Consider the following 23614-nt stretch of genomic DNA (forward strand, 5'->3'; position numbering starts at 1 on the left):
CAAACTATTATAACTGTTCACTGAAAATACACCATAACCCCAACATTTTGGACTGCCTCCCGAACCAGAACCGGATAGACCTATATGCAAAATATAGCTACTTTTCCTCTAGTTGATGCTCAGCTTTAAACCCCCAACACCCAGCTCTCTTTCCACACTGCGACGGGGGGCGTGATGCATGGACGTAGCTAGCTGGCTGCAGGAACTCGCTTCGCTAACATTCCGCATCTGTCGTGCAAGTGACCTGCAGACAGAATAACTGGTGGCCTTACCCTCCGAATCTGAGTTACTGCACAGACAGGCGGACGCACGGGACGTAAACATGGCGGAGTCCAAGGAGGCGAAGCGCTCTGAGGTGAGAGAGCGATGGGCTGGGGGCTGTGAGTGTGTTTGTGTGTGCGTGTGTTAACGTGAGCATGAGTTCTTGCACAAGAGTTTGAAACGGTGTTAGTCGAGTTAGTTAACTACCCACATTCAGAGCAAGTAGCTGGCTACATGAGACGCGGGAGATATGAGATAGGGACGTCTTTCTTCCGGCACAGTGATCGAGGACCGACTGCGTGTTTGTACTAGTTTGGAGTTGCAAGCTATTCGTTTCTATTCGAGCTATTTGTTACTCACGTTGAGCACATTCTTTAAAAGTGGGATTTGTGTGTATTCACAAAACAATACAAACAGCCCCTTTATTCTTACATTTGGATGAATGAAGCAGCGATGCCTTTTAGCAGTGCAGTTCTGATGTTACAGTTGGTGTTATACCTAAATATACTGCCGGACAGGCTAGGTTTTTTTTGGTAATGTCAGACATTTATAATGAAAGATAAACATTTTGACCTTTTGTTTACTAGGGAGTGCAAGCTTTTGTTTTCTTGTCTTTATCAGGAACATGTTTTTGACATACACACCCCATGTCGGCCGCCTCCCACAAGAAGCACTGAGTGATACAACATAACTGTCTATGACTGCTTTTAATAAGTCATCAGAGGTGCTGAAAAAGTTACTGTTGCTAAGTAATTTTTCTAATATTGTTAATAATGACAATTGCAATATAAAGCAGAGTGGATTTCAGGAACACTCAGTAGATGGGTTTAATTCTGTTTTAGAAAGGCTTTGTGGTTACCAGTGATTGTGTTTTAGAAACAGTTTGTGTTAATTGTGTTAGTCCATCTGTTTTCTCTGCAGGATTCCCGGGGAGCAGAGTCAGATGATGGGGAGATACACAGCAGACACACACAGGAAGGTACCTCAGTCACATTACTCACATTTGTTTCTCTCCATCTCCCATTCCAAAAATACAAAACCATAGTTTTCCTCTCTTCTCCTCTCCTAAGCTCTTCCCATCTGTGTTCCTCTGTCCAACTGTGTCTCTCAGCAGTGGCTTCTGAGAGGCCCTCAGCTAAAGAGGAACAGGGTGATGCCCCCAAGATCTCCACACCTGCTTTGTCTCAACACAGCAGCAATGAGGAGGGGGGAGGAGGCGGAGAGAAAGGGGCGCCTGCGTCCCAGTCTGAGCCGAGGGACAGTGACGCAGAGTGGGACCTTGGTAGCCCCTCCTCCTTTCCCCTCCAAGCGTCTGGAGTTGGTTTGGGCATGGCGGACAAGGAGATGGACGGTGCTCCAGTGATCAGAGCTAACAAGGAGGAGGACGACTGGGATATGGACACGAGTGAGACTGTGGACAGCATCATGGAAATAGACCAACAGATGGACACAAGGACAGTCAAACCGGCTGATGCACGTACAGAGGTCAAAAAGGAGGGGTCCCCGGCAGAAGTGGAGGCGGATGCAGCCAAAACGGCGACCTCCGGTATAGGTGCAGGTGCAGGTGAGTCCGCCTGCTGTCACATTCTTGGGGTCTGGGGGTCCATTAGTGTGCTGTAAGACGGATTGACACTGCAACCCCACCCATCTTATGTCTGAACTAAAGGAGTATTGCCAGAGCTGTCAGGCACTACAGCTACAGTGACCACAAATATACAAGTGTACAGATATATATATGTAAACATAATGAATAATATAGTGCATTTAAGAGGAAAGTCTCTCTCTCCCCTTCTCTTTCAGGTGGGGGAGTGCCTCAGCTCCCTGTTTCAGGGGGGAGCGGATGCCTGTCTGAGGAGACTCAAGTGAGTATCTCTCCATAGGAGGCAGGTCGTATTAAAGTTACATTATATTACATGCATTTAGCAGATGCTCTTATCCAAAGCGACTTCCAGCACAGTAGCACATTAGTGTATCCACTCAAGCTAAATGAGCAAGTGTCAGACCAGGCTAACAACACTCCCAGACCTGTGAGTGTGAGCATAACACCTTTCAAACCCTGCCACAATTTGTACAGAGCCAATGAGATTTTAGCAAGCTTTTAAAATAGTCTCTCACACTACTCCACTGACACCACACCACATTTTTCCTTTTGTGCCATCGCCCAGGTTAGTGTTAGTTTTCTGCTCTGTTACAATTTTTGTCCCACTGGGGAAGGAATCCACCAATCACGTGTGATGTGCTTTTACCTCTAGGAGGCGCTGTGCACATCACAGGAGTTGAAGATGGGGGATGCTGAGAGGCCCCCACCACTTGACATCAAAGGCGAGCCAATCGATGAGGAGTACGACCGCGCCCTCTTACCTCACCCCCCACCAAGGCGTATCAAGGATGAACCTGACGCCCCAGAGGTCAGTCAGGGGTCGTGACCCTTCACCCTGCTCCTGTCAGTCTGTGGCTATCTCTCCTCCTTCAGTCCTACTCTTCAGTCATTGTTTCTCTTTTGAAGTTGTTTTCATTTCACGTGACATTGTCACATGATAATTTTTGTTCCTGCCACATGTACAATGCAAAGCAGTGATGGTGTTCCATGTCTGTTATGCTGCTTTTATGTTGCAGGAGCTGGTCCAGCAGCACAAGACCTCAGAAATGCTGAGAATCAGCTCTGTGTTTTCTGTGGGAGAAAGCACATCTTCCTCCGCTATAGGTGAGAGAGACTGGGGGATGGAGAAATGTTTATGTGTGTGAGGAAAAAGTGATTGAATCACAAAGAGTGGTATTGGCTGGAGGTGTTGGTTTGTAGCGTGCTGGTGTGTTTGCAGGTGTGTGTGGGTGTCTGTGCATGTGTGCGTTTGTGTGTGTGATCACATTCTTCCTGCTGCAGCTCCCCGGCCTGCCTCTGGCGCCGGCCAGGTGGCGCGGGCGATGCCGGTCCCGCCCAGGACCCCGCAGACCGTGACGCCGCCGGCCCCTGCATTGGCTTCCCGCGGCGGCACCCCCCCCCACACGGTGCGTTTGTCCTGCTCAGGGTGCTCCAAGGTGCTGCAGAAGGGCCAGATGGCCTTCCAGCACAAAAGCTCCTCCCAGCTCTTCTGCTCCACCGTCTGCCTCACAGGCTGCAACCTGCCTGCCACCAAGAGCCTGCCCAAAAAGACCTGCCACGCATGTTTGAAGTGAGTTTCGCCCACAGCCCCATTTTTATGTTCCTCCTCCAGACCCCCAGACCCCCCTGCAGTTAAGGTGTAGTTAAGGTGTAGCTTGGTGTGCTACTATTTTTGGTCAACTGTTTTCTACCTAGTACAACCAAAAACATATTTTCTATTTTTTATGATCATGACAACAAAAGAGACAAAAGTAATATTGTGAGAGCATTATTTTATACCATCAATATAAAGCATGACAACAATTATGTGAAAAGCCTGAGGACTGTCCTCTTGAAGATGGAGAAATTTAATTAATTTTGCTTAGCTGCAAAGGAAAGGCAAGTTGCACCATCCTTTCCCTTCACATAATATGTCTAAACACCATCTGCTTTCTCATTACCTGATGCAGTTCATTTTTAGAAAAAAAGGTGGCAATGTTTTCTCTTTCTCTTTCAAATGGCATTGCAGTGCCCATGGAAGAAGACTGTATTTCTGTCTCAGTGCACAAACCCACCAGTTTTGCGATGTTATTTCTTTACTTGCGTGCAACACTATTGTTTTGTTCATGAGTGTATCGCATTCCTGAATGTGTTTAAAAAGTTCAGCAGGTAACATAACATAATTTCCCTGTTCTCAGTGTTCTTCTTTTGCTTTTATAATATTTTATCTAATTTAGTAAAACTGTATTGCTTCTTTATCTTGTGCTGACACAGGCAACATGAGAATTTATTGAAAAGAGTGTGACAGACAGAATGTATTGATAATGTTATTACTATAAAACACATGATGTAAATAAAAACTGCATTTTCTGTATTTTCTTATTGCCTCCTCTGTGTCGGTCCTCCATCCAGAGAGATTGTGAACCCGAAAAATTTGATCATCGCTCCTGTGGACACAGCTGGTAACATGAAGAACTTCTGCACCAAGGGCTGTCTCTCCGATTTTAAGAAGAACGCAATGGTATCCATGCTGCCCAGTGAAGGCATCACCATTAAATGCAGTGTGTGCCGCAAGAATGCCATTGTAAGGGGTCACACTCAGGGGTCAGAGGGCATAAGGGGACACATAGGTCAAAGGTCAGAGGAACACAGACCGTTTAGAGGGCATAGGTGACCCTTTATAGGGATAAAGGGTGTGTGTCTGTGGGGGGGTTTGTCGAAAACAATGATCATATGACATTAACTCTGAATGTTAAAATTGACCTGAACTTCCTTTTCCTCAGTTAATTGCAGCTACCCCCCTCCCCTCTCGCAGATTCGTCATGACCACCAGGGTGCAGTGCACAAACTGTGCAGCGACACCTGCTTCTGCTGTGAGACCTGCGGCAATTACTACTACAGCGCCAGCGGGCAGTGCCACCTGCTGCAGATAGAGGGCACCACCAGGAAGTTCTGCAGCCCAGTCTGCCTCACTACCTATAAGCAGGTTACACCTACCTCCCATACATACGTACATCTGTGCTTGAACGAACCCATGAACCAACACAGCACGCCATGCCCATGCTGCGTATGTGTTTCAGAAGTTAACGAAGGCAAGTCCGTGCACGCAGTGCGGAACCCCCTGCTCGTCGGCTGAGATGGTGGAGAGCACCGGGGCTGATGGGAAGATTCATCTCTACTGCTCCATCGTTTGTGCGGCCAGTGCCACACCTTGCTCGGGCGTTGCAGGTAGCAGACACACACACCTGCACACACAACCTCACGCACACACAGACGGTTTCTTTCTCTTTTTGTATAATGCTGATGGTCCTATCTGTTTCTCTCTTTGATTTCTCTCTCCCTCTCTCTGTCCTCTTCCTGCCACAGGTGCTTCCTTCCCCTGTACAAACTGCAAGGTTGTAGCTGTCCCACAATTCCACCTGGCCCTGAATGACGGCACGATCCGCAACTTCTGCTCGTACAACTGCGTCCTCACCTTCCAGGTAACACTCCTGTCATCAGTCTGCCAGTCCTGTCGGTCTGTCAGTCCTGTCGGTCTGTCAGTCATGTGGGTCACCTTTAGGCTGCTTATTAAGAAATACAGTCAATACAACTTCATGAATTTGCCACCTAATTTTTGATGTGTTAGTCATGTGGTAATCTTTTCATGAGCAACTAGAGAGGTTGATGTGAATAATGTGTGTACTTTGGCCTGTCCTTTGTGAAGTTTTCAGTAGGTCAGATAGTTTGGCAGCCAATCAAATTTCTGGCTGTAAAATATCTCCAGTCCAGTGGCAAATTTTGTATGTGCACTGATTTTCATGAAAAACAGTACCCTAACAGCCAGTGACATTAACTGATATCTTTGTGTTGGTGTGTCTCTGTGTCTGTCCATGTCTGTGTCCCTGCAGGCGTCCTTCACTAAGACAGTTCCTCAGGGTCAGATGAATGACACTTCCTCTATTCCTGAGGGCCCCTCTGTTCCCCCTCCTGGGCCTTTCCTGCCCTCCCAGGCACCAGGAACTGTGCCTCGGGCTTCTGCCTTACCTTCCCTTTCCGCCCCACCCCATGGCCAAGCCCTTCCCCACGGGCATGCTCTGCCCCACACACCTGCCCAGACGCACGGACCTGGCTCTGGACAGACCCCGCCCTCCCCCTCAACCCAAGAACACGGTCACGCCCTGGTCGCTCCCCCTCTCATATCCCGTGGTCCTGAGCCTGTCCCTGCTCAAGCCCCACCCTCCTTGACCCAGGGACCACCCATGGTCCCACCTGGCCCTTTGACCTGCGGCCTGGTGAAGCTGACCTGCAAACAATGTTTTCACCCCTTCTCCTCCAAACCGGAGCTCATCCAGTTCAAGGTACTAGTCTGTCTGGTGTCACGCTCTAAAGTGTCCCCCTCTCTATCTGTCACACTCAAATATACCATCCTCACTGTGTGTCTCACATTTTAAAGTGTTCCTGTCTGTGGGTTCCCCAATAATGCTCAACTTTGCTCCCATGTCCGCTCACTGTCTGTTCCAAATGGCACACAGAAGTTTTATGTTAAAGATGCTCATAAACAGGTAGGATGGGAAGGTACTGACAGTTGTTAAAGACAAATGAAGATTTGCCGCTAGTGCATATGCGTCCTGTGAGGCTTCTTCTGAAAAAAGGCCAGTAAGTCTCAAAATCAGAGGTAATTACGATTGGCAAATTTCATTTCACAGGAAAGAACAAATTAAAACGACGCTGGTTTAGTGTGATGTGTGTGTGTGTGTGTGTGTGTGTGTGTGTGTGTGTGTGTGTGTGTGTGTGTGTGACCGAGTCTCTTGTGCCTGTGCATTCATTTGAACCCCTTTTCTGTATCAGGGTCAGATGGTTCAGTTCTGTGGGAAGACATGCTCTGAGGAGTTCAGGAAGCTGAACTTTGTGACAGCTCGGTGCGAGTATTGCAAACTGGAGAAGATGGTCAGGGATGTGATCAGATTCAACCACACTGACCAGCCCTTCTGCAGCGACGGTCAGTCTCTCCTTCTCCTCCCCCTCCGTCTGTCAGTCCTCTTTAAATATGGGCTCGTTCCTTAGCTGACCATCTGTCCGTCCGTCTGTTCCTGTGTCTCTGTGGGTCAGGGTGTAAGCTGCTCTTTAAGCACGACCTGTCCAAGCGCAGTGGAACCCCGTGTCGGTCCTGTGCCTACTGCACAAACTTGTCCCAGAAGATGATCCAGACCCACTTCGGAGAAAGGCTGGAGGAGTTCTGCAGGGAGGAGTGCATGTCCCTCTACACGGCGCTATACTACCAGGTCAGAACCAGAACCAGGACCAGAACCTCACGCCAGGAGGGCTTCCTGTTCCAGTACCATAGTGTAACATTAGTGTACTACTGCATTAACAGGGAGAGGAGCATTACTATCAGTGATGATGGGAGTAGTATGTCTGACTTGTTCTGTTAATCCAAAGGATTAACAGTTACATGTCATTAGTAATACACCTGTTTAAAGTAGCTATGTGAGGTCTGTCAGCAGCACATCTGTGTCAGCTAGCTGTGAAAGGTCTTTTAGCAACATACCTCTATGAGATATCTGTGTATGGTTTGTCAGTAACTCACCTCTATCAGATAGCTGTGAAACGTCTGTCAACAACACATCTTTATTCCAGTAGCTGTATAAGAACTGTCAGTAACACACCTGTATGAGGTAGCTGTGTAAGGTCTGCCAGCATTGCCTGTATAGGTCGGGAGGGTAGCTGCTGGTCAGCTACAGCCCTTGTCTGCAGTGAGCTCAGTGTACGTCTCGCCTTTGCAGTTGGCGAAGTGTGATTGGTGCCAGTGTCAGGGGAAGCTGCTGGAGTCCCAGATGTGGCTGGGAGAAGTGAAGCACTTCTGTAACCTGCAGTGTCTGCTGCATTTCACCAGCCAACAAAGCTCCTACGACCAGCCATCCGCAGGCCAGGACAGTGCCTACGACCAGCCCACGGTGGGCCAGAAAAGCTCCTATGACCAGCCGTCGGCAGGCCAACATGCCTCCTACGACCCATTGCCCAGCTCCGGTGCCTTGCCACCCCAGAGTACGGCTTTGCTGTTTGCACCATAACGCTCTTTCTCCATGTCTTCAGACTTGCTTGCACTGTGGGTAATTCACAGTGGGGACAGAAGTGAGAAGACCGATTTTATCCCTTAATTCACACCCTCTTATTTCTTCTCTCTGCCTCCCCCCAGTTCCTACAGGGACTGTACCTGCCTGTATTGCACCCCCACCCATACCTGCAGGAGCGCTGGGAAATGTCGGCCTCACTGTTCCACCTCACCATCCCACCTGTGTGTCCAAAGAGGCCATGCCTGTCATTACTAATGTGGTGTCGCTCGCTAGCGCCCCCACTGGGCAGCCCTATATCACTGCCAACATGGCCCTGCAAGGTAATCTGATTGTTTACTAATCTGATCACTCTTAATATTGCAGCATAGAGAAACCATACTTACATTAATCTCTTCATAAATAAGATAATTGTTCTTATATTCTTATATTGCTAATACCATCCTGCAGGATGGTCAGTATGCATCCATACCACACACACTAAAGCTCCACAAACCATAACACAGCAAGTAGTGCTTTAAGACATTCAGCATCCTCATAAAGAGCACAGACACATGGAAAACTGCACACATACTGAACAGCTGTCCTGATAAAGGCTGCAAACCCTGCTGGTCGACTCATCTGAATCCCCTGGTCAAATGAAAACACCCCTCATAGCGGTGACATGAGGTTGTCTGTTTGCAAAAACCTCACGTAGAATTATTGTTGTACATTACAATAATATATTATACTTAGCAACCTCTAAAATACGGCTAATCTTACTTATCCTAGTAATCGAATGATCCCAGCATTTGTTTTACAAATGTGCCCATAACCTGTCATAGACAGGCAAGCACATGGGGTCATGTGACCTGGTGTGAAGGTAATGATGAATATAATATTTTCTGTGATAAAATCCAGAATGCCATGGTTGAGTGAAGGGCTAATCAGTTATTCCCACTCTAGCTCTGCGGAACACACCCACACCTGCCTGGACTGGAGGTTCAGATCGGTGTGTTAATGAGCGTGTGGGGTACTTTACAGAAAAATATGGGTACAAGCCACCAAGTACAATTTACAGCAGTCTTCAGTTGTTTATATTTCAAAAATAATTACATTTTCTCCAATGTAAGTGCTAAACATACCAGAACACCAGATGACTGAAAGATCAGAGCTGCTGAAGCTGTTTTCTGAGAAATGGCATCTTTCGGTAGATTATGTGAAACTACATACATTCTCTCCCCTGAGGGGCCACACTGGGGCGGAGAAGAGGGTGATACTTTGGGAGTAGTAAGGAATAATGGTCATTCTATTGGTAAAGTTGGGACTGAAGCAGTGTATGCATGTGAAGCAAACGACCCATCACTGAATCCGCTTATTAATACAACATCCCATCTTTGCTTCCCAGGGGCTGTTCCTTCTGCATTCAGCCAGACCAAGATCAATGGAGATGTGAGTGTGGGGCAGGGTTCTCTCTACAGTTCTGTAGGGTGCTTTTTTAGTCTGTTCCAGGTCTTGTCTGTGTACAAGGACATGCTGTATGTGGGAGTGTCTACATGTCTGTTTGGTGTGGTTGTCTGTGGGTGAGTGGTAATAATGCTTTGTGTGCCCCCAGGCAAGCACACAGACGGATGCGATGAAACCCCACAGGGTGCTGAAGAACAAGGCCCTGCTCTGCAAGCCCATCAGCCAGAACAACGGCACCTTGTGCAAGCCACACCTGCAGAGCGCAGAGTCCCAGACAGGTAGAGTCCACAAAACACCTAGAGGACAGAGCCCAGAAAGAGAACACAAATACAGACAAGTAGAATAGGTGGGCACGGAGTGAAGGACTTACTGACAGGTGTCCACATTATTTATTTATAGTTTGTGTGTGTTTTTTCCAGTGGAGCAGAACGGTCAGAAGATCATGGTGTTGCCAGTTCCTGTGCCGGTCTTTATCCCTGTGCCTATGCACCTCTACACCCAGTGCACACCGCTGCCCGTAGGGCTGCCTGTGCCGGTATGTCAGTGTATCCAACATCTACATGCCCACACCTACAACCAGACCCACACTTTTCCCTACAAACCTATACTCACACCCATACCATATCCTACATACCTACGGTACCAGTAAAATGTTCGGGCACAACTTTTATTCTTTATTTTTACTATTTTCCACATTTTAGAATTATAGTAAAGATATCAAAGCTTTGAAATAACACAACTGGAATAACACAAGTGGAATTATGCAGTGACCAAAAAATAGCACAATTGGAATAACACATGGAATTATGCAGTGACTGAAAAAAGTTACTAAACAAATCAACTGTCTTATATTTTAGATTCTTCAAAGTAGCCAAAAATATATTTTTAAAAATGCAATATTTTTTGAAAAGGAATTCATACATAGACATCAACTTCACTGTTTTTATTTGTCTAAGTAACAAATTTCAAGTATTTAAGCATAAGTCTTGCATGTTTCCCATTATCTCAGTATGGTGTGTTGAAACTCTTGTCTGGTACTGTATACCTACACCTTCACCATCCCCTGCAACCTGAAACCTACACTGTCTGCTGCACACTCAGTTCTACACCCTGTAGTCTCACTCCGCACCCACAGCCCTCCGGTTTGTGCCTCCACCCCCCTGCTCACTGTCTGTGTGTTTGTGGGGTGCAGCTGCCAGTACCCATGTTCCTGCCCACCTCACCAGCCTGCTCAGACAGCATTCTACGCGCTGTCCAGGATCTCCGTGACAGCACGTCCCGCGACCCTCAACAGGGTGACCGCCACATAACTGAAGAAGAAGAGGAGGAAGAGAGGGACAACCCCATCTCAGTGTTTCCCACAGGTCTGAAATATACTTGTGGCGGTAGCCAGCGGAAAAGGCCAGCATTACCTGCCGGCACAAAAAGGGTCTACTTTAAGTGAGAAACAACAAATATGTGTGACCTTTAACACAATATATTGATTTATTGAATATTTCTATTAATTTCACATGTAATTATTGAGGCTTATGCATTTATTTTTTGCCATTTCACGCTAAATGCTAACGTTGACTAAGTTACCTGTGGTGCTGTGCGTCTCTCTTCCTCACGCTGTATTCTCAAATATTTTTGATTACTCATATCTGCTGAGTAATTGCATGAAAAATTAGTAGTCTAACCTTAGCTAAAGTTAGTCTGTGTCTTTCTAACTGCCATATCCCGAAGAGAAAACAAATTATAATCTTTCTTATATTTAGCCAGGACAACTCATGTTGTCCTGCATGTTGCGCAATGGTCTAGTTATGTGTGCTCGAATACACTCTTGAGTCTTGTAGCTACCAACGCAGCATAGTTGCTGCTTTCTTTCATAGAATTCGAAGGTCCTACCAAAGTCAGAGAACAATTATTCAATAAGGAGAAAAGGAGTTGCTTTGTCTGCTCCGTGCTTGTAAAATATCCACCGTGTCTGCATCCGTGTCTTCTAACGTAATACGAGAGAACATCTCTCTCTCTCTCTGTGTTTCTCTACAGAGTGGATGGCGTTGTTCTCTCGGATGGATAAAAACATGAAGATTAAAAAAATGCTAAAATGGGTCGCCAAATATACTTTGGCCGCTGTTAATATACCTGGGCGGCCCACCCAAGTAAAGTGTATGTGTGGGGAAACTGCATGTCCTTCATAGGTAGAGAAGCATTGAGAGAACGGTGGATGGGGGAGGGATTGAGCAAGCTGTTGAAGGGTGAAAAGATGAATTTTCCTGTTATGGGAGTTAGCAGTGACTGTGTGTGTCGAGCCAACACGTTTTCAGTATGGTGGTGTTGTAACATTGTGTTTGTCGTATCACTGTACTCAGACCAGGGCAGCATGTATAGTGGGGACTTGGAGTCAGAGGGGGTCTCCACACCCCACAGCTGGGAAGAGGAGTCAGCGGCCAGCAACCAACGACTGGGCCCCGCTTCCCACCCCGTGGGGCCCCCCTCGACCCCCGGTGCCCACATGCAGCTCGACTTGGAGGCAGACTTCCCCATTGGTTAGCGCCTTATACCATTACTTCCCATAACAATAGATGCTCTGACCAGCTCTTTGCATGTGCTTGCTTGTGCTGCATTTCTGATGTTTTGTTGTGGTTGTTCTTGCAGAATCCTTGGACCCGATGTCAACAAAGATGCTGAATGCGACACTGAGAAACAGGGGATGCAGGGGGCCCAGAGATGGTTTTCCCCCCAGGGAATGGGTACGCTCCACGTCCCCTATACCTCAAAATTTCCACCTCTCATGCATTCCTCTTCCCTCAATCACCAAATCACTTTCTCTCTCAATAGCTCTTAGTAGATATATATTTGTTATTTATGTATTTACTGCTTTTGTTTAAATACTACAGATAGCTTGGCTCTGTCAAGCCAACTAAAATTGGACTTCACAGTTTTCTCAATACTTGTATATGACCTTGTAAAATGCCAAAATTATCCTGTAGAAAACCATATTCATCTTGGCATGCTTGTGAAAACCAAAGGCATCAATTGAGTGCAGAAGGCAACCTATGTTCTGTTTCAAAGGTCAAGGAGGAAGCCTACACTCCTACTGCAGAGCGGACAGATGAAATGTCCAGCGGACACAGTACTGAACACCTTTCACAGCAGACCTCTACACACACCCCTCAGGTGAAGAGTCACTTTTTTACGATCACTTCTGCTGCACAGTGTGTCTGTACAGTCTGCCCACGCGGTATTGTCACAGGGGAGGGAAAGAACTGCAGTTCGAAAATGGAAGTGTGTTCCACTCAGGTGAAGTCACTTTTTTTCTGATCAGTTTGTCCCCATGCTGTATTGTGGAGTATTACAGACACCTCCAGGTGTCCATCTTACTCGTGTAATCTAACCCCTAAGTTACATTTTCATAATTTCATATCATTATATAATTGCCAATTGTATTTCAGATTAAATATTAAATATTTGATATTTGTGTTTTTGTAGTGTGATGAGACGATACTTGGTGTCCGTGATGACCGCTCCAGCAGTAGCATTGAAAACCGCAAAGATGATTCTGAAACTGACACTGCGGATGAGGGTAGTTCAGGTGACAGTTCCTACGATCCTGAGAGGTCACTTAAGGAAAGAAAACCACTTAAGAAAAGCAAATTTAATAAAGTCATGGAAAAGTCCCGTTTCCCTGATCTTGTCAGTGACAGCAGCACTGCTAAAGAAACCCAAAAATCTGAAGAAGTACCTGATGAACGCAAACTGGTTTATGTCCAAGCAATTTCTAAAACACCAAATGGAAATCGAGCGTATAATAAGGAACACGACTGTATGTTCTGCAGTAAGTCATTATCAATAATAGCCGGGCATCTGGAAGAAGTCCATAGCAATCAACCTGAAGCTGCAAAAGCTCTACAGTTACCAAAAGGATCAAGAGAGAGGAAGATTCAACTAGAACGTCTCAGAAACGGAGGAAACTTTGTACATAATGTTGACGGTTTGCAGAGTGGAAGTGGAGATGTTGTTCCCTACAAGACACCCAACAACAAATCTGATTCCAAAGACTATATGCGTTGCAACATTTGTCAAGGCTTCTTCTTAAGAAAGTTGTTGGGGCGTCACATGAAACAGTGCAGACGAAAAAATTCCACACCCGCTCCAGGAAGGAACAGAGTACAGTCTGTGTGTGCTTCTGCAGGTCCTGCGCCTCATGGTGTTAGCTCTGGACTGTGGAAGGTGTTAAGTGTCATGGCTCAAGATGAGGTTCTGCAGGCAATTAAAACTGACACTTACATTATAAAGTTGGGAGAGCATTTTTACAATAAGATAGACTCACGTGCTAGCATAACTATCCGTAAGAAACTGAGAGACGTTGGGAAATTGCTGATCCAAGCCAGGAAACATACTCCGTTGTGCAAAATGGAAGATTTTATTGACCCGTCAAACTTTATGCACGTTGTAACTGCTGTTAAGATGGTTAGTGGTTATGATGAGGATAAATGCACATTCCAGAGTCCAACCCTTGCAATGACGCTCGGCCATAGTTTACAGAAGATTGTCAGTCTAGTGGCAATTCAAGCAACGATTGACGGTGACAGTGGGAAGGTGGAAAAAACACGCAAATTCAAAGAGATGTACCAATCAAGATGGAATGAACTTTTATTTGCAAATGCACTCAAAACTCTGCGAGAGGAAAAATGGAATGTCCCTCAAGTTCTTTCCTTCACAGAAGATGTGAAAAAGATCCATTTATATCTAGACAAAAAACAAGACGAACACTATCACAGCCTATCAACAGAGGCTTCTTCTAAGAACTGGACAGCTTTTGCAAAGGTTCTCCTCACGCAGATCATTCTTTTTAATCGAAGACGAAAGGGTGTAGTTTCAAAGATGCTGCTATCTTCATTTGTTTCAAAAGAGACGGAGGGTCTGCATGAAGACATTGCTTTGGCACTTTCAGAGCTTGAAAAAAAACTGTGCCATTACTTCACTCGAATTGAAATAAGAGGAAAGAGGGGGAGGAAGATCCCAATCCTTTTAACTCCAGCAATGCAGAAAGGAATAGAGCTTCTCAAACAAAAAAGGGAAGCTTGTGAAGTCCCTCCGGAAAACATCTACATGTTTGCAAGGCCAAATGCACTGTCACACTATAGTGGATCTGACTGTCTCTGGGTGTTTGCAAAGGAATGTGGAGCAAAATATCCCAAAGCGTTGTCATCGACAAAGCTTCGCAAACATGTTGCAACGCTTTCGAAGGTTCTTAACTTAAATGACACCGAACTGGATCAGCTGGCTGACTTTTTAGGACATGATATAAGAGTACACAGAGAATACTATCGACTTCCAGAAGGTACACTTCAGCTGGCCAAAATAAGTAAAATACTGATGGCTCTAGAGACAGGAAGACTTGGAGAATTCAAAGGAAAGAAGCTGGAGGATATTGACATTAATCCCAATGGTAATTTAAATTTCATTACATTAATACATTAATAAAAGTCACAAGGCAAATTGATGACTTAATTAAAATATTTGTTAATATTTTAATTATGTTTTAAAGAAAAACTTCAGGTTCATGATTATGGCTCAGGAAGTGAGGATGAGTCAAGTGAAGAGCAAGAGGAAGAGGAAGGTGAGCATTTCCCACCCTATAACTACATTCAAAGACTGAACACCTCAAAGTATATTTCACTTTAAATGTCTTATTTTTGTGGTTTCCAAATGTTAATGTTTTTATTTTGTGTTAAAAGCAGAATGTGGACCCCCACCACAGCAAGACTCAGCCGTAACCAGTGTGTCCTCCATTTCTGAAGGTAAAAAGATAAAGCACACGTATCCAACTAGTGTACGCAGGTGCCAGACAGACAAAAATCATCCATAAAAGATATAGAATAGTGTATATATGGTGGCTATAATGCTCCCATAAAGATGCTTATTTTCAAAGGTGATGATTTTCCAAAGTAAGCCTCTCCACAAACACATTTGATCATGTAAATTATGTTTGGTATAGAGCAGGAGATGACATTTTTGTAAGATTTGCCAGTCACAGGGTGGTTAAATGTGTGGCACTTAACCCTTTTAACGCTATCATCTTTCTTGAATTTTTAGAGACTACTCAAGTTATAGACAGATACTCAGGATTATGGTTATCCACACAGCCATATACATTTTTTATTCAGAACTATTTTGTCTAAATGAAAATGTTATCATGAATCCTGGTCATGTCATGAGGAATTTGATATGCCCTTGGCCTTTTCTATGAGGTAAAATTGTTCTAGTTTGTTGAAGAAAAATGTTTTCTAAAACATGACCTTTTATTCCGCTGCCCTGATCCTGCTGATGTCCGCTTACCTGCTTACCAGAGGTGTATGTTTTTCTTTGTAATATCCTTTGGGATCAGAATGTTCATCTCGGTGGTGAAAGTAAAAAAAAAAAAAAAAAAACTTCATGGGAGCATTATAGCGATGCATGGTCTATTTTTTATATATTGTCAAGCATATGAATCTTGCTTTGCAAATCCAGCTTTACTGTAAAAAGTGATAATGTCTTTTTTTTGTTTGTTTTCCCACAGATATTTATATACATTTAGGACAAAAGGCAGTGAAAAGGAGAAAGTGGGAAGACACTGAGATTAAGGCAATTGAAAAACACCTGGGAAAGTTCATTACGACTCACAAATTGCCAGGAAAGTTGGACTGTGAGGCGTGCATCTGTGCGGAGCCCCACACTCTGAGAGACAGAGACTGGATCTCCATTAAGTTTTTTGTAAAGAACCGGATCGCTGCTCTAAAGAGGAAACTTTAAAGTGTCATTCCAGTATTTCTTCAAATGTTGTTCTGTTAAATTTGCAGAGGTACTCATTTGTCATATAGGTTTGGCATGCTCATTCAGACACCTACCTCATTTTGGTTATTATTTTTTTTTTTTTTTGACTCATTCACTCATTTTATTTGTATGTGTGGATCCATGCACAGAGACAGACTGGTTCTCAGTTTTTCATAAATAAAACCAGCTCACTGCTCTTAAGAGGAAAGTTTTTTTTTTTTACTGTTACAGTATTCTTTAAATGATATTCTGTTGAAATTTGTAAAGTACTCAGTTTGAAAATGTCAAGCAGAACCTTTATGAATGAGCATGCCAAAAGTATACAAACACCTTCCTCAGTTTAGTAAAAAAAAGTCTTTCACACTTCTGTTTTATTTGTACAACAGTGTGGATCCGTGTAAAGACAGAGACTGCTCCTCAGTTTTATAATTACCCAGATCACTGCTCTTAAGAGGAAGCTTTAACCTGTTAATACACTACTTTTTCAAATGTTCTGTTAAATTTGTAGAAGAATCATTGTCAAAATGTCATGCAGAACCCTTGAATGAGCATAATGAAACTCTGCAACTACCTCATTTTGGTAAATATAGCATGTATTTACCTCTTGGACTGCTGATGAATTTGTACAATGGTGTGGATCCATGTAGAATGTTTAAAATTTCAATTAAACAAATTGATATAAGCTAAATACACTTTATCTAAATTTGTTCCCAGATAGTAAGCATGTACTTACAATAAAAACAAAAGCTGAAAAGTGTGTGTATGTGTGTGTGTGTGTGTTTATTAGTCCTTACGTTGTACCTGTGCCTATAGTATAAACAAAACCTGAAAAATGTGTGTGTGTGTATGTGTGTAGCCTATGTGTGTAACCTATAGATCTGCTGGCATTGGATAGTGCCCAATAATTGCCCAATGTAATTGCCTTACTTTTTACCAAGTGTTGTTTGTATGTACATCATTTATAGTGATATACATGAGATGAAGTTTGTGCTTTACAACTTGGTTTGAACATTGTTCCTTCTTTTATCCATGTGTCCTGTCCCCTTGATTCAAACTAAATTATTCATGTTTTCGATATCTCCACTGCCAAACACCTTGATCAGTGCATTTTGTCGTATTACTGTCTGCGTTGTAAAACGTGTCATACCTCTCGTCTAAATGATAACTTTTATTTTGACGTATCGCAACCCGGACTTTCGTAACCCTGAAGTACTCCTTATTGTTTTTATTTTCACGCTGATTGACGCAGCCGACAGTGATCTGTAGTGAAGTGCAAACAAGTGCAATTGAGTCAGTATGTAAAATAGCACGCTTTGGAACGGTTGAGCATAATCTTGGACATGGAAAAACACCTTTGGTCAGATATCTATAAAATTGAAAACGTGTGAAGATGGAAATTTTTCTTTGTAGCGAATTGGCTTTCTTCCTATTGTAAAAAAAAAAAAAAACATGGTTTACCATTTGCTAAGTACATAGAATGATGAGTAAAATGACTTATTTCAGCATTTATTTTCAGAAACAGTTACAGTCTATATTAGATGCGTTGCTGTCACTGAAATAGGCAAACTGCCGTTTTGCAGTTGGAAATACATTGCAGCCACGAAGAGAATGAAAGTCTTAAAAGGAAATTACAGGTTTTAGAGAGCCAGCTCATGGCAGACGATGGACACAGACAGACCAGTGCTGGACCGTGCAAGAATGCCTCTGGAACAAAAAACTGTTTGACCGTGGAGGAGGAGAACTTCAGTGGTTCGGCCCTTGTGGGGGAAGAGGTTCAATCTCTTTCCTCATATTAGTTTCTGATCGTTTACTGTTGCCTGATTCAGTCAGTACTGTGAAACATGTGGAAAGGCATTTTTCCTAAAACATCACCTGAGTTCACATCAAAGGGTTCACACTGGAGAAAGGCCATACAGGTGTGCACACTGTGGGAATTGTTACAAACAATTGAATAATCTCATCCGTCACCAGAGGTCTCACACTGGGGAAAGACCGTATGGTTGTATGGAGTGTGCGGAAGTGTTTCGGTCGGCTCGATAATCTTAGTTCATCAGAAAATACATACTCGAGTGAGAAAATTCATTTGTTCATTTCCTAATTGCGGATCCCTGTAATATTGTATGTCTATTATGCAATGCAGATTTCCCCTTGATTGAAGAGCTTTAGTGTACAGCCTGCATATTTGATGGGTGTTTACCTGTGTTGAGGTGGTGTATAGGTTCAAAGGTAAGGGTCAGTCTAGGGTTTGAACAAGACTCAGTTATAATTTCTGCTTTGAATGTTGTGTATTGTGATTTGTATTACAAAGGTATGTGCATATCTTTTGTGCATTCTTTATTTTGAGCTTTTTAGTGTTGTGTCCATATGTATTTCATATTGGCAACTATTGATTTATTTGCTATTACGGTCACATTTGGTAATAACTATATTTACATTATTACTTAGTTTATTTCAATGACGAGTGAGTGTGTTGTGAAGGACTAGAAGAATTAAATGGCCTGATGTACTTTTTTTATTGCCACCTCCAAAATGGCATCTATTATTTTCTGCAGTTTCTGCACATTTGCCAGGAAGACCTGAAAGGCATTATTCTGTCTCGTAATAACACTCCTGATGAGCTGATGCACAGGGGCTCACTCTTGTTTCTCATGAACATTTCAAAAATCAGTGATTGGTAATATGTTTTTTAAAAAATCAGCAGATTGAAAAAAGATGAGCTATTGAATGCAACAGATTTTTTCCCCTTTTTCATTTCAAACCTTTTTCAAAAAGTGTTTCTTTATTGCTTTGGTGTAAGTTCAGTGATCCACCCTTGTTCTCAGTGACCTCAATGCTCTTGAAACACATTTATATAAACTCTGATGAAGTGAAACAAAAAAATATGCTTGTATTAAATAGTTCATAAATATTAAGACAAATCAACAACTTAGAGGTCACAGAAGTCAACACAGACGTTAGAATTTGTACATTTGTTATGAAACCAAGCCTTGTGTTAAAATGTAATATAATGTGTAAGTAGATCTGGCATGATTCATGCAGGTGGAAGAATTAATGTCATAGCAGAATGCACAGCTGCAGGTTATGGTCCTTAACAGTGTCCACAAGGCTAATCTAAAAATGTCATTTTTTTTCTGCCATGTAGACCATGTTGACAAAGTGTTCAACCACAAGATGATTACAGGAGTTAGCTCATTGTTAAGAGCTGAAGGATTAAAACTTATTGTCTGAAATGCATTAAGCAATTTGTATTTTAATTCAACAAAAGGATTTGGATACTTGAATAGAGAAAACTGGGCAGTAGGAGTTTCCGCTTAGTGTAATGCACTGCAGTGTTCACTGATGATTGACTACCACGTGAAAAACGAGGTTTGTCGTATCTTTGCAAAATCAGATTTTGGATAAAGATCATTGGTACGTTGTGGTTGGAACGTACTTAGTATTAAAGGGTGGAACTTACCTTTATTGTTAAAGCGAGTATCATTCCTATTGACTACATGAGATGCCAGTGTTACAACAAAACACTTAACGAAAGAATCCGTTAATATCACGTAGCTGTCGTATTGTTGCGGAAGTGTTGTGGTCATCGTAAATACTATTTCTTACAAAACTGACCGCGATTCGCGGCTGGTCACCCATTAAAAACAGCCACAATGGGTTCCTGTCCACAGCTTAAAGATAGGCGAATACATTTTTGCCAAGTGAATAATACATATTCTTAGACTGTGTTTGTGGAAATCACGCTCAATTATGCAGTTTTTCTATCTATTTCGTTCCATTAAGTGTATCCACCATCAGCTCAAGAGCACGGATTCCCTTCTAAACAAGCGAATCCGTACAGATTTTTTTCGCAGCTGGACGACCTCAGACGCAAGGGTGTCATGAATAATGTAGATAGGATCCAATCAGGAGCCAAAATAAGTGACAAACAATTCTGAAAACGCACCCATTTCGAGCTTGGCGCTCTTTGTTCAAAACAAGACCCAACCACAGCAACAAACTGTCATTTTGACATCACTCATTGCTCTCTCTTACGCCCTCCCCCTCCGACCATACGTACGGTTACTACAATGGCGCTGGTATACACTCTTCTCCGTGTCCTGCTCGGACTGGCGTTCGCACTCGCTGGAGCTGTCAAACTCACAGACTTGATATCGGAGGACATCTACGCTCAGATGGTAGGTCCTCGTACGGCGATGCACCATTTAATCGATTAGAGCACGACCAATTAAATATAAAACATCATGTGGACGTCTTTCTGCGTCGCGCTTTGTGTGCTCCCTGTTTGAGCGCGGTTTTTAAACTGACTGCCAATGTTTTGTTCAGCATTAATAATTTGCTAAGTAGCTACGCCGCTTGCGTAGTTAGATTATTCTTGTTATCGAAATTGTGTGATTTTGTACAAATGTATACAGATTAATATTATGCTCAAAAATAAATGCGCGGTACCTCGAAAATTAGGATGATCAGTTACTTAAATTAGCGCAGCGGGTTCCTTTGCCCAACATAGCGCAGGTAGATCAACAGCGTTTTGTAACCGCTACGCGTAACACTGTGAGGGCGATTTAGCTAATTATCTTGCGCACTCACGCAATTCTACATGATATGTTGCCACTGTGTTACTGAAATCTGAATTGGTTTTAGGTAGCTATTTTGCAATCAATGCCTTCTTTGATGCCACCTACCCCAGTGCTTCCCACTTTCAACCCAGACATGCTGGTGTGTATGCTTTGGGTTTTGTTGTCACTGATCTCGGATTAACTAGTTTTGAGGAGCTGTTCTTTGGCTAATGCACAGACACATTAGCCATCTGCTAAGACCTGTCCGTGTTAAACCATTTAAAAAGATTCTGGGAGTGTTTCAGCAGGTCAAAAGGAGATTTCAGATGGAGATCAGGGGACGCATTGTGTGTCTGTAGCGCTTCGCAACGTTTAACTGATAAACAGACGATTCCCTTTCATCTGGTTGCATCGTTCAGCAAATTCGACGGAGGTAGTTCTGTATTGTTTCGTGGGGGCGTGTCAAGATGGCGAGCGCGATTCTCCCGCTGGGTCGGCCATCTTTGTGGTGGCTGCGACAACGGATGCAGTTTTTGGCAGGCGTTGTCAGTGGGGTATATATTTATGTTCGCAACCACAGAGAGTGAGTCAGTGTCACGTCTGTCATGAATGCATTTGTTGCTTTCCTAGATAGCGCAACAGAACAACTCAATATAAAATTAAATTGTCACGATATTGTAGCTAGGTCGCTCTTGTGTTATCCATACTTTGGTAATGCATCAAATTAAGCAGCTCGACTCCAAGTGCGCTGTCTGCCATACTGAGTGTATTGCAACGGGACTTTCCATTAGCGCTGTTTCCGTTTGCTGGGCAATGCTAGGCATGTATTTCCTGTATAGAATGCACCCTTAGTTTTCAAATAACAGGCCCTTCAAGTCCAGACAGAAGCTCAACATAAAAACAGGTCCGTTGCACATGTATCTGGAAACCTGGTTTAGATTAATTGTACCTCTGGCATGTTCACATATAGCAATTCAGTAGTAATGTGTGTATCATCTTTTTTTTTTCCTTAGCTCTTCACCCTTATTATAACCGTGTTATCCTTCCAACAGCAGGAATGTAAGTGTAACCCCCACCCCTTGCCTCCCTCAGCGTTCGCAGTTTGTGCAGTTCGCCTCCGTGTTCCCGCTGCGGGTGGTGGGTGTAGAGCTGGACCCTGTGCAGTACCTGACAGTGACAGGCTGGATCGAGCTGGTTTCCGGGCTTCTGCTGGCCTTCGGACCCAGAATCCTGCAGGAGATCAGCAACCTTGTCCTCTCTGTCGTCATGATGGGTGAGTCTCGCGTGTCCCTGTCCCACGTCCTGGGACTGGTGCTGCACACCGATGACCACCCTTACACACCAGGACTTAATCCCACGGACATGAACTGGTCTGTCCCAGTGACTAGGTCTAGTGTGCAGCCTCTGAGTGATAGTCGAGTGGTCTTATTTGGTTGTATTCTGCGCGTCTGCTCTAACTCTCTGACTCTTCTCTCTCTCCCTCAGTGGCTATATTCACTCTGCTGAAGCTGCAGGAGCCTCTGTTCATGTGCTGCCCTCCAGCTGTGTTCCTGGGGCTGCTACTTCTACTGGCCATCCGGGAGCGTGGGGGTTATCGCACCAAGAGCAAGACTCAGTGACCGCATTTTTACATCACACCCCACACACACACACACACACACACGTCCAAAGGTGAGAGGACAGGTGAACTATGCTGTCATATTCCATGATAACATGAACTGGCAATGGACTGTTAGGACTTCCGATTGGCTGGACAGAGCCCAGTCCGATGTCATTTTTTAAAAATACATATCATGTGGGATTAAATCTGTATGGGAAATGCGTCTTTTTCTTACAAAAGGGATACAGTGTTTTGCAGTATCATGGGATTCAGGGGTTTGATAACTGAATATACTGTAGATGCTTTTAGAAGCAGCAGAGAGCTCAACAGTCTACATGGAGTTATGTAATGAGCAACACTGCTGGAAAAGGCCATGAAATAAGTAATAGTTGTAAATGTGAAAGAATAACATACAGTATAATGTTTTAAATATGCCTGCTTTGTTCTGTAAAAGGCCTAATTCCAGTAATACTCTCACCATTTTTATCATCAGGGATGGTCATGATGGACCAGGCTCATCATTGTCTCAGTTAACCTCATGTGGAATCTTTTTTCCTCAAACTGCATTTACTGACAGTGCTCTTCTTAAACACTGCCCAAATTCATATGTAATGTAAATACTTTCAATTTGTTATTAAAATGTTCTGAAAAGTGATTAATGCTGCTGTCTTCTTGTATCATAATTAGTGCAGCCCTATGGCTAGGTCAGACTTCACTCTATTGGTCAGGTGTATTTTGCCATAATTAAGCCTTCACCAGTTTGTTTTCGTCTGGCAGTTCATAATGGTGATTCTACGAATGTACTCTTCCAGGGTGGCCTGCTCTTTTTACAGTTTTATATTTCACATATTGTATAAGCCATGCTAGATTTTGAATTCTGCAAAGGAGGAAAAGCACCTCACTCAAAGATATTACAGTAACCTCCTGAGACAAATCCGGGACCTCTAAAGCCCTCCAGCAGAAAAAAGAAAAAAAATCTAATCTATGCAAGTTGCTCTGTATGTGTTAAGGTAGTGATAAAGACTATTTGTACTACATATTCATGAAAATTCATGAGTCTTTGTTGAATGGTCTCTGAATATTTGTCCAAAACACTGAATTAAAAAAATGCTACAAGAGGTAAAACTGATATGAATTGTAAAAAAGTGCATTTTATTAATACCAGTATAATCATCAGAGTAGCTACAAGCTGAATAAGATATTTCAATATTAAAAACAGCCAATATAGCAGCTATACAGCGTGAGTTATCCACGTGATCTTGTATGCCTTTGTGTATTCAATGTTTCAGTTGTTTCCTTTCAGCATTCTAAGATACAT

General features: G+C 43.5%; 3 protein-coding genes across 4 annotated transcripts; all 3 read left to right on the plus strand.

Moving 5' to 3' along the window:
• The first annotated feature begins 2649 nt into the window (after window positions 1–2649).
• On the plus strand, window positions 2650–11875 carry LOC118786882 (zinc finger MYM-type protein 4-like). Its single transcript, XM_036542230.1, is given in 19 exon segments — window positions 2650–2673; window positions 2878–2934; window positions 3143–3166; window positions 3169–3431; window positions 4253–4424; window positions 4656–4826; window positions 4921–5059; window positions 5207–5322; window positions 5731–6180; window positions 6671–6821; window positions 6932–7104; window positions 7606–7867; window positions 8019–8216; window positions 9281–9324; window positions 9488–9617; window positions 9759–9874; window positions 10532–10690; window positions 11649–11655; window positions 11694–11875. Coding segments are annotated over 19 exon segments (2838 nt in total).
• A 126-nt stretch (window positions 11876–12001) lies between these two features.
• LOC118786486 lies at window positions 12002–16232 on the plus strand. Of its 2 annotated transcripts, none has more exons than XM_036541547.1 (6): window positions 12002–12074; window positions 12397–12501; window positions 12814–14776; window positions 14876–14947; window positions 15066–15128; window positions 15887–16232. In XM_036541547.1, the coding sequence occupies exons 1-6, from the start codon at window positions 12006–12008 to the stop codon at window positions 16117–16119; spliced, it is 2505 nt and encodes an 834-aa protein (XP_036397440.1). In that variant the 5' UTR covers window positions 12002–12005; the 3' UTR covers window positions 16120–16232. The 2 variants fall into 2 exon arrangements, with proteins under 2 accessions (XP_036397440.1, XP_036397441.1); XM_036541548.1 differs by having other exon boundaries at window positions 15069–15128.
• A 3975-nt stretch (window positions 16233–20207) lies between these two features.
• On the plus strand, window positions 20208–22889 carry LOC118786487 (transmembrane protein 35B-like). The gene is made up of 3 exons (XM_036541549.1): window positions 20208–20315; window positions 21789–21969; window positions 22182–22889. Exons 1-3 carry the CDS (start codon window positions 20208–20210, stop codon window positions 22313–22315), a joined length of 423 nt encoding a protein of 140 aa, XP_036397442.1. The 3' UTR covers window positions 22316–22889.
• The last annotated feature ends 725 nt before the right edge of the window (window positions 22890–23614 follow it).

This window comes from Megalops cyprinoides, chromosome 12, assembly GCF_013368585.1.
Source record: "Megalops cyprinoides isolate fMegCyp1 chromosome 12, fMegCyp1.pri, whole genome shotgun sequence".
Lineage (NCBI taxonomy): Eukaryota > Metazoa > Chordata > Actinopteri > Elopiformes > Megalopidae > Megalops > Megalops cyprinoides.